Here is a 10,000-nt window from a genome sequence, read left to right as displayed (position 1 = left end):
TGAGCTGCGCGTCCCTGGCCCAGCTGCTTTCTCTGTGTGGCTGCGTGGCGTTCTGGCAGGTGTCCCACCTGGAGCGCAGCGTCAGCTCTGAGCTGCGGAGGAGGAGAGGAGAGACCGAAGAGAGGGAGGAGAAGGCCAAGGGACCCTCCCGTAAGGCAAAGGTCAGTCGGTCTGACATGGAATGAGAACACAACATTTATGATGTCCAGTATTTTTAGGCAATCCAAACTAATGATGGCAATAATTCACATAATGGTCAATCATGAGATTAGGATACTGCAAACCTAGTGGTAATGAGACTGCTAGATTTATAAAAATGTTCTGGGTTTAAGAAGCTTTTAGAATGTGTCAAATTGATTCTCATTGCATTTCATAAACCAAATGTTATCAGAACAGGATGTTGATTAGTGAAGAGACCATGTGAGTCTCCTGGTGAGCACGATTATTATCTTGCCAATCAGTGACTTTGCTCCCTGGGAAAAGCTTGATGAGTTTAATTTTGGTCACGCAACACAGTGATTGACAGGGCTTGATGATTCTTCCCATCAGGGGGCTTAGAACAATAGCTAACTTCTTCCAAGTTGCTCCTTTTAGATTAAATCGCTCTAACTTTCCAGTAGACAAGAAGACATGAACAGGGAGTTTTTAATCAACGGTCATGATCCATGTTTCCCACAGCAAGCGGCCAATGACAGTTCTGTGGAGGAGGAACTTGGGTTGATGGGTGCTTCTGCTGAGGACACAGAGGCAGAGCTGATCAGGAAGATCTGTGAGACTGAGCTGCTGGCTGGTAAGAAAGGCCTAACTTTTTCTCATTTTTCCTGATGTGATTTAGTTGCCTTGACAACCACATCCCCCCTCTCTGTCAGAGGAGAACCTGTTGTGCTCGTTCCTGCCCCTGCTGGTGAGGGTGTGTAGTTCCCCAGGGAGATACTGCCACCCCCAGCTCACCACCGCTGCCTGCCTGGCCCTCTCACAGTACATGATGATCAGGTCAGACTCACCTCAGACTACATTGTTTTTCTATAATTTTCCTTTGTGTGGTATGGCTGTGTTGTCTGTGTGTTGTAACTTCAGCCCTCTCCTGCTGCGTGTTTAACCTCTGCCCCCTCTCCTCTCTCAGTCCGTCAGTGTGTGAGGAGCACATCCGTCTCCTATTCACGGTGCTGGAGCGTTCCTCTCTGCCCGTCGTCCGGGCCAACGCCATCATCGGCCTGGGAGATCTCACCGTCCGCTTCCCAAACATCCTGGAGCCCTGGACTCAGAACCTCTACACCAGGTAATCCAAACACCTGAACCCAGAGCCTCTATAACAGGTAACACACACCTGAACCCAGAGGCTCTATAACAGGCAACACACCTGAACCCAGAGGCTCTATAACAGGTAACACACACCTGAACCCAGGGGCTCTACGCCAGGTAACACACCTGAACCCAGGGGCTCTACGCCAGGTAACACACCTGAACCCAGAGGCTCTACGCCAGGTAACACACACCTGAACCCAGAGGCTCTACGCCAGGTAACACACACCTGAACCCAGAGGCTCTACGCCAGGTAACACACACCTGAACCCAGAGGCTCTACGCCAGGTAACACACACCTGAACCCAGGGGCTCTACGCCAGGTAACACACACCTGAACCCAGAGGCTCTACGCCAGGTAACACACACCTGAACCCAGAGGCTCTATAACAGGTGTGCACCCCCACAATGCACTGTCATTCAGTGACTAAAGATTAACCAAGCAGCTAATAGAACTCGTTTATAGTTTAGAATATGGCAGTAGCAAACAAGCTGATCTTTATTTAATTACCCAGCTGTGTGTACTATGGATTGTGTGGATTTTTTATTTTGGTAAACATGGCAATTAGATGAGGCTGGCTGAGGGCTACAAGCTTGTTCCCTGTCTGCTAATGTTGTTCCTTCAGACGCTCAAGTCCTTCTGCTGCTGCAGTCTACTGAACCAGTTGATCGAAAAAGTTATTTCCATATGTTCATAACAGGGGGAAAAACAATACGAAGCGTTGGAAAATTCTGTCACGTCCTTCTCTAGCATTCTGACCTCTGCTGATGTTGCTATAGCGACTCAGCACAGTGTACTGTGCACTTCAGAACTCCAACCGCTCTTCTGGACTGTGGCAACCATGGTCTGCTCGTGCGCACTCACTCTCAAAAATAAAACCATTTGAACTGAACAAAAATAACTAGAATTGTCTAAGACATGTAAGGCCTAGAACAACTTGAATTACTGGCATGTCTCCTCCCTCAATGTTCTGATTGTGTCCAGAACTAGTTGATGGTGGTATAATTATACAATGTGTAGATCGGAGGGAGAAACAAGGGGATAGTTTCAGGTGATGCCATAGGTTATACTCCGTAGGAAGGATGGGGACTTAATTGAAGAAAGCTTAATGATGATTGGTGGTTGTTCCTCCCACATTGAGATGCACTGAAGCCATACCCCCTCTCTCCCATTGAAAGTATAATTACAATGTGTTATCTCTCTTCATTCCACAAGTTCAGTTTTTGTCTTTGTATAGTGCTAATTATTATGATGCTTGGTTATTGTTTTCAGATGAATAGTGCTTTTCACTATGAACACTAATCCGCAGGTTTTTCCTAATGGTAAGTGTTGCATAGCGTTCAGTAATTGTCTCCCACACACCTCCATTGTGTTGGGTTTCCTCAAAGACACAGCCCTCCCTGGGAGAGGCCTGATAAGGGTATTACACATACTTTACTCTAATTGTAATGCACTGTTTTACAGGCCTAGTTACTTATACTGAAGCTGTGGCTTATGACCGTCTAATGTATAGCAGACCACACACACAAGTCTGGTTCCGCTGCAAAACGTCCTAATCCACTACTGGAGGAGAAGTTGCATATATAGTTTTTTTCCCCCCCTGGCCTCACATCACTTCCCAATGTATGCGGTTAATTAATTCCCCTGGTTAGAACAATGGAGGCCAGGGAGACACTGCGGTGGTCTATGCCAGTCAGGGGTATTGGCTTCTAAGCCTCCAGGTCCAATGTATTGCTGGTCGTATTTTCACCCTGGTAGGTGATTGCTGAATCTAACATGTCATTGATTGGTTAGTCTCTGTTACATGGTATCCCAGCTGATCCTGATTAGAGCGTAAACCTGCATTCCATTTAAATAATATTGTTTCGTCATATAACGTCCTCGTCTCGTCTTATAATATGTCCCCGTCTCCCCTGCCCAGGCTGAGTGATGAGAACCCGGCGGTTAGGCAGACAGCGGTGACTGTTCTGACCCAGCTAGTGCTGAAGGATGTGCTGAAGGTCAAAGGTCAGGTCAGCGAGGTGGCCGTGCTGCTCATCGACCCCCAGACGCACATCGCCAGCCTCGCACTCAACTTCTTCAACGAGCTCGCCTCCAAGGTACACACAACAGCATTAATTTCACACACAGGCCATTTCTATTTGATTGGAATATAAATCTGAGTTGGTGTGTTTGGGGACCTTTTACGTAGACTGAGGGAATGGATCCTCCAATGTTCTAAACTAGACAGTGGCGTCTCCTTTGTCTCGTCTCCTCCCAGGACAATGCTATCTACAACCTGCTCCCAGACATCATCAGCAGACTGTCAGACCCAGAGAGGGGCATGAACGAGGAAGACTTCCACACCATCATGAAGTGAGTGAAGTGTGTCCACACTGTGAGCTGTGTGCCTCTTCTGCTCTCACTGTGTATGTTGAGTGTTGTGATCAGTATAGTGTGTGTCTGGCAGGGAGTCATTGTTCTGTTATTCAAATACCCGTGAGCGCGACTTTAATAATCTGAGGGCTACTTAACTTGTGTGTCTGTCGCCCACTGTGTTCTCTCCCAGGCTTTACACACTCTGTTGTTGACTTGGCAGGCAGGGGTCACACGTGACTCTGGTTCGAAACCTGTTGCGCTGAGAGCTGAATAACATGGAAATGGGATGCTAATATGTGAGTGGTATTTTAATGGTTCCCTCCTTTGTCTCTGTTTTCAGGCAGCTATTTTCCTACATCACTAAGGAGAGACAGACTGAGTCTCTGGTGGAGAAGCTGTGTCAGCGCTTCAGGACAGCAAAGTGAGCAGCACGTCTTCCTTCCCATCTCCTCATTTCTATTCTCCCACTCCGTGTCATAACTGCTGGCATTAGTTCCTCTGTCTCAGGAGTATTCGAGGCCTGGGTCATCTGTTCAGCGAACTCAGGGCCAACTGTCTTTCTGGCTCGTCATTCAAAGCACAGACCTCCACAGAAAGGGCATTTTAGATTAAGCCACAGACAGACACACAGAGTGAATCAGCGAGAGACCATGGGCGGAGAATATGATTTTTCCAAATGCCAGGTCAGACTTCCTCTGTTCTTGAAATACTATTTGTTCTAAGTAAATAATCAAATTTCCTCTGTCTCACTCCGCCCCCACCTCTCTCCCCCCCTCCCCCCAATTCTCTCTCCAGGACTGAGCGTCAGTGGTGTGACCTGGCCGCGTCTCTGTCTCTGCTGTCTATGTGTGAGCGAGGGCTGAAGAGGCTCCAGGAGTGTTGGGAGTGTTACAGCGACAAGCTGACTGAGACAGGAGTCTACCAGCCTCTCCTCTCCATCACCGCTAAGCTACGCCGAGGAGCCAAGCCACAGCTCAAGGTACTGATGATGATGGTGGTCATATGTATTGACCAGCAGAATAATTTTTCACAGCTGTTCAAACGACATAAGAAAGCCCTTAGCCCTCCCCCTCCCCCCATTCAGATATACATAACACTGAACTTGGGACAAGTGAGAGACTATGCATTATCTTGACTCTTTCTGACTATCCAGACTTATTTCTGATTTCTTGACTCTGCCTCTAAATTAATGCCGGGTATTGTTCTGACAGTCATTCTGATTCTGCTGTCTCTTCTTTGTGCCCAGGCCCAGGTGGAGGAGTTTGAGAAGCGTCTGACGGCGGTCCACACCCGGGGACTGGAGAACGTAGAGAGCTCTGAGATGGAGGAGAAGAACCGTTCCGAGGGAGCAGGGCCCAGCCAAAACACCACCACAAACACACCGCTACCCAACAAGGGACGGGGTGGCAGGCCCAAGAGAGGTCAGCGCGCACACTTGTAGTTCCTTTTCTGGTAGACAGTGAATTGTTCCCTCTTTTTTTTTTTTTTTTTTGCCAGTTACATATACTTTAGCTAATGTTCCATGATTCTCTTTCTGTCCCTCATTCTTCATTTCTCTCCCCTCAAAGGTCAAGCCAAGCCCTCTGTATCCAGTCGCCATGACGATAGCTTTGTGACCCCCAAACCTACCCGGAAGTCCTCTAAGAAAGCTGTTATCACCTTCAGCAGTGACGAAGAGGAAGAAGGTGTCTGCACTTTCTAACAGTACAAGCTGTTTTAGTCTGAGTGTTGGCAGTGCTTTTCATTTAAATTGATGGAAAGCATATAAACTGATTCATGCTTTCAGTAGATTTTTGGTGCTGGCCTTGGGCCCAGTGAATGAAATGTCATATTTGTCTTAATCCTTGCAATTTCATAGCATTTACTGTTGGGAACATCTGGTTAGTTGTTCCTGCTCAAATGAACACGTCACTGATATTTGTTTGTTTTCACCCAATCAGACGCTGTCATGGCAGAGAGCGAGACACCCAAGGTGACCACACCCATCGCCCGCACCTCTCGACGTGCTCGTCTCCGACACTGATCCCTCTCTCATCCTCTCTTCCTCTGCTTTTAGTTTGTATGTCACATGTTCTATTGTTTTGTCGTCTTTTAATGTTTCAAATCTCTACTTATTTTTAATTTTTTATAAATGTTTTGTATTGTTGCTCTTGTCAGCACTAAGTACTTTGACTCAGTCTTTTTGTAACTGATGTAGCTGAATCAAGACTTTTAATAAACCTTTGGTGTGAACCACACAACCTCTGTCATCCATGTGTGTGTTTGCAAGTGGAGTCAGATTTATGCCCTCATTACAAGGAGTATTGAATGCCCCTCTTGCATTATGTGTGTTTGGTCAGTGAAATAGTGTGTGTTCAGGTTGGTGGACTGTCACAGCTTGGCTAGACAGTGTTGCTACTGTTCTTACTCTTTCACAATCTTCCATGCTCTCCTATTTCTGCCAGTTTTAAATATTATGTAATCCCACCTGTTATTAAACCTGTTAAACAGTTTTAACCTAAATCCTCCTGAGACCCAGCAATTCATTTTTGTCATCTCTAGTGGACATCAGTTCTTGGTCTGTATCTGAGGCCATACAAGCCACTAAATCCTGTTTGAGAGGACATTGGGTTTTTCAATTATATCACGTGTGGGGGTGTGACCTTGACTTTATCTTCCTGTTTCTTAGGAAAATGGCTGCTGTTAAAGTACACATTTTATGAAAATAAGTGTAATCATCTGAGTTTATTCAAATTGTTTCTAGTAAGTGAATAACTCAGGAATAGCTAAGTGAGTTGTCAGGTCTGTGATTTTTTTTCTCTCACATTAAATAATAGCTAAATAAGCTTTCCCAGAAATGTCCTCTGTAGTGGACACCCGGATGCCGAAACTGTTTTTCACCTACTGTACCCATTTACTAATGTTACTTTTTCATATTTACATATTGACTACTACAGAGGACAATTTTGCACTTAGAAAATACTTTTTTTCACTTTTCTTGGAAACATGTTATACTATATATATATATATATATATATCACCAGTCAAAAGTTTGGACACCTACTCATTCAAGGGTTTTTCTTTATTTTTAATAGTGAAGACATCAAAACTATGAAATAACACATTGAATCATGTAACCAAGAAAGTGTTAAACAAATCAAAATATATTTTATATTTGAGATTCTTCAAATAGCACACCTTTGCCTTGATGACAGCTTTGGCACACTCTTGGCATTCTCTCAACCAGCTTCACCTGGAATGCTTTTCCAACAGTCTTGAAGGAGTTCCCACATATGCTGAGCACTTGTTGGCTGCTTTTCCTTCACTCTGCGGTCCAACTCATCCCAAACCATCTCAATTGGGTTGAGGTCGGGTGATTGTGGAGGCCAGGTCATCTGACGCAGCACTCCATCTTGGTCAAATAGCCATTACACAGCCTGGAGGTGTGTTGTGTCATTGTCCTGATAAAAAACAAATGATAGTCCCACTAAGCACAAACCAGATGGGATGGTGTATCGCTGCAGAATGCTGTGGTAGCTATGCTGGTTAATCGTGCCTTGAATTCTAAATAAATCACAGTGTCACCAGCAAAGCACCATCACACCACATCTATTCTTCACAGTGGTAACCACACATGCGGAGAGCATCCGTTCACCTACTCTGCGTCTCACAATGACACGGCGGTTGGAACCAAAAATCTCAAATTTGGGTTCATCAGACCAAAGGACAGATTTCCACCGGTCTAATGTCCATTGCTCGTGTTTCTTGGCCCAAGCAAGTCTCTTCTTATTGGTGTCCTTAGTAGTGGTTTCTTTGCAGCAATTTGACCATGAAGGCCTGGTTCATGCAGTCTCCTCTGAACAGTTGATGTGTCTGTTACTTGAACTCTGTGAAGCATTTATTTGGGCTGCAATCTGAGGTGCAGTTAACTCTAATGAACTTATCCTCTCCAGCAGAGGTAACTCTGGGTCTTCCTTTCCTGTGGCGGTCCTCATGAGAGCCAGTTTCATCATAGCACTTGATGGTTTTTGCTACTGCACTTGAAGAAACTTTCAAAGTTCTTTAAATGTTCCGTATTGACTGACCTTCATGTCTTAAAGTAATGATGGACTGTAATTTCTCTTTGCTTATTTGAGCTGTTCTTGCCATAATATGGACTTGGTCTTTTACCAAATAGGGCTGTATACCACCCCTACCTTGTCACAACACAACTGATTGGCTCAAACGCATTAAGAAGGAAAGAAATTCCACAAATTAAATTTTAACAAGGCACACCTGTTAATTGAAATGCATTCCAGGTGACTACCTCATGAAGCTAGTTGAGAGAATGCCAAGAGTGTGCAAAGTTGTCATCAAGGCAAAGGGTGGCTACTTTGAAGAATCTCAAATATAAAATATATTTTAATTTGTTTAACACTTTTTTTGGTTACTACATGATTCCGTATGTGTTATTTCATAGTTTTGATGTCTTCACTATTATTCTACAATGTAGAAAATAGTAAAAAATTAAGAAAAACCCTGGAATGAGTAGGTGTGTTCAAACTTTTGACTGGTACTGTATATAAGAAAATAAAAAAAATCCCAGGTCTCACCTGGTATATGATGAGCCTGACAACTGAACAGAATGGTAGCATGTTAAATTAACACACAAGACTTCACTCCCTATTTCTCCCTCTGACACGTGATCTCTGCCACTCTATTCCTCCTGTAATCAATCTCTCCAAGGTCTTCCCCTCTCCCACACACCTCACCTTCCCTCCCCTCCTGTTCCATGCTCTTTCTCTGCCTATGTTACGTTCCTCGGTTGCTCTCCTCTCTCCTCACTGACATCTCCATGCGTTGTAGCTTCACCCCTCCCCCCTCTTTTGTAGCTCATCTCTTCCCTCTCCTCTCGCCCACTCTGCCTCCCACTCGCTCCCTCTCTCCTTTTAAATGACAGAGGAGTGCACTTTGGGTGTATAAACTCTGATTTGGCAGTCTGATGACAGACATTTTGTGTTGGACTCATGAGTATATTGTTAGAAACTAAAGATGCATGAAAATAAACTACTTCCATTTCAGGGACTGGTGAGTGATGTTGGTGGCCGGTTTCTGTAGGGCGTGTCCAATCCAACTCCACTTCATTTTATTAGTAGTTCAATGGATTCATGTCCAGTTTTTCCCTAGAGGTTCACGATTTCCTGAAATGGAACCCCCAGGGGAAACGAAACAGGTCAACCCAGGAACACTTGGAGGAGAGATGTCCATGCAGAGATGACCGAGAGCGGCCTCAACTTGTGTGACCTAGACAAACTTGCCTGCACCAAGTGACATGGAGGACATTTTTAGGAGACAAGGGCTTGTCATACAAGTCAAACTGCTTCATGATTTATTGTGTTGATTATACTGTAAAAGAGGTATTACTGGAAAATGTTGCTGAATTCACAAATCCATCCACAGCCAGACCTTACTGTCTTGTCTGTAGGCCAGTGTTGTGTTCGAGACCACCTAAAGCGAGACAGAGTCAAGACTGAGACCAGGAGGGGGACAAGAGGTCCTAGACCGAGTCCAATTCAAAACCATGATTGTAATTTTGTCAAGTCACCACCATAATAAGAGTTCAAAATGTCCAGTATTTCTGTGTTCATATTTCATAACAACATATGGATTCTTTAGACATTCAGAATTGTGAAAAACATGCATGCTGAGGGAAAATAAAGCCACTCTACATATTATTACAAACCCAAAAACAGTGGGGAACAATGGGCCTTCTACACCTTCAGAGACAGGTTAAGGAATTATAAAATGATTATAATGATAATTATATTATTTTCAATGATGTTCTGATTTAATCTCTTCAGTTTTTGTTGAAAAGGAAAGGGTTAACACTGAAGAGAAAAAAATATCCAATCAGGATTTTTCTTTGCTGGTCTCTGGAGAGATAAATCTAGCTAGCTAAATCAGCCATTGGCTAGGCCATTAGAAGCTAGATAAAGACATCTGCCATTCAACTGTATTAGGGCAACATTTTGGAGTGACAGTGGAATCAACCAATCACATGTTGACTTAATGAGTGGGACATGTTTTACAAAAAGTATGGACATTTCTGCCTTCTTGAAGGCCAACAGGTCACTGCACAATAGCGAGCAGTAGTTTTTGCACTGTCTAGCTTTAGCTTTTGATGTTGGCTAGTTTGCAGCGGCTGCAGCAGGTGTTATCAAAGAGAATGTTGATCATTTATTGCCTTCTCCCTTTTCAATAATACATTTCAAGAAGAAGTTAAGTTTCAAATGATCATCATCTGGTGAGTGGAACTGTGCCAGAAATCCTTCTAATTGAGAGGGGGTCAAATACGTATTTCCCTCATTAAAATGCAAATCA

At 44.3% G+C, this 10,000-nt stretch overlaps 1 protein-coding gene across 1 annotated transcript in view; it reads left to right on the top strand.

Moving 5' to 3' along the window:
* Positions 1 to 5,901, top strand: part of LOC121586216 (condensin complex subunit 1-like) — a 24,326-nt gene extending 18,425 nt beyond the window's left edge. Inside the window, exons 22-32 of the mRNA XM_041902742.1 lie at positions 1 to 161; positions 679 to 790; positions 870 to 993; positions 1,124 to 1,279; positions 3,225 to 3,402; positions 3,564 to 3,658; positions 4,002 to 4,082; positions 4,457 to 4,640; positions 4,908 to 5,082; positions 5,230 to 5,346; positions 5,602 to 5,901. The exon at positions 1 to 161 is cut by the window's left edge and continues 9 nt beyond it. Coding sequence (XP_041758676.1) covers positions 1 to 161; positions 679 to 790; positions 870 to 993; positions 1,124 to 1,279; positions 3,225 to 3,402; positions 3,564 to 3,658; positions 4,002 to 4,082; positions 4,457 to 4,640; positions 4,908 to 5,082; positions 5,230 to 5,346; positions 5,602 to 5,684 — 1,466 coding nt within the window. The 3' untranslated portion in view covers positions 5,685 to 5,901. The remainder of the gene's footprint in view (positions 162 to 678; positions 791 to 869; positions 994 to 1,123; positions 1,280 to 3,224; positions 3,403 to 3,563; positions 3,659 to 4,001; positions 4,083 to 4,456; positions 4,641 to 4,907; positions 5,083 to 5,229; positions 5,347 to 5,601) is intronic.
* The last annotated feature ends 4,099 nt before the right edge of the window (positions 5,902 to 10,000 follow it).

This window comes from Coregonus clupeaformis, unplaced genomic scaffold, assembly GCF_020615455.1.
Source record: "Coregonus clupeaformis isolate EN_2021a unplaced genomic scaffold, ASM2061545v1 scaf0148, whole genome shotgun sequence".
NCBI lineage: Eukaryota > Metazoa > Chordata > Actinopteri > Salmoniformes > Salmonidae > Coregonus > Coregonus clupeaformis.
The sequence above is the reverse complement of the archived record's forward strand: the minus strand, read 5'-3'. Positions and strand labels throughout refer to the sequence as shown.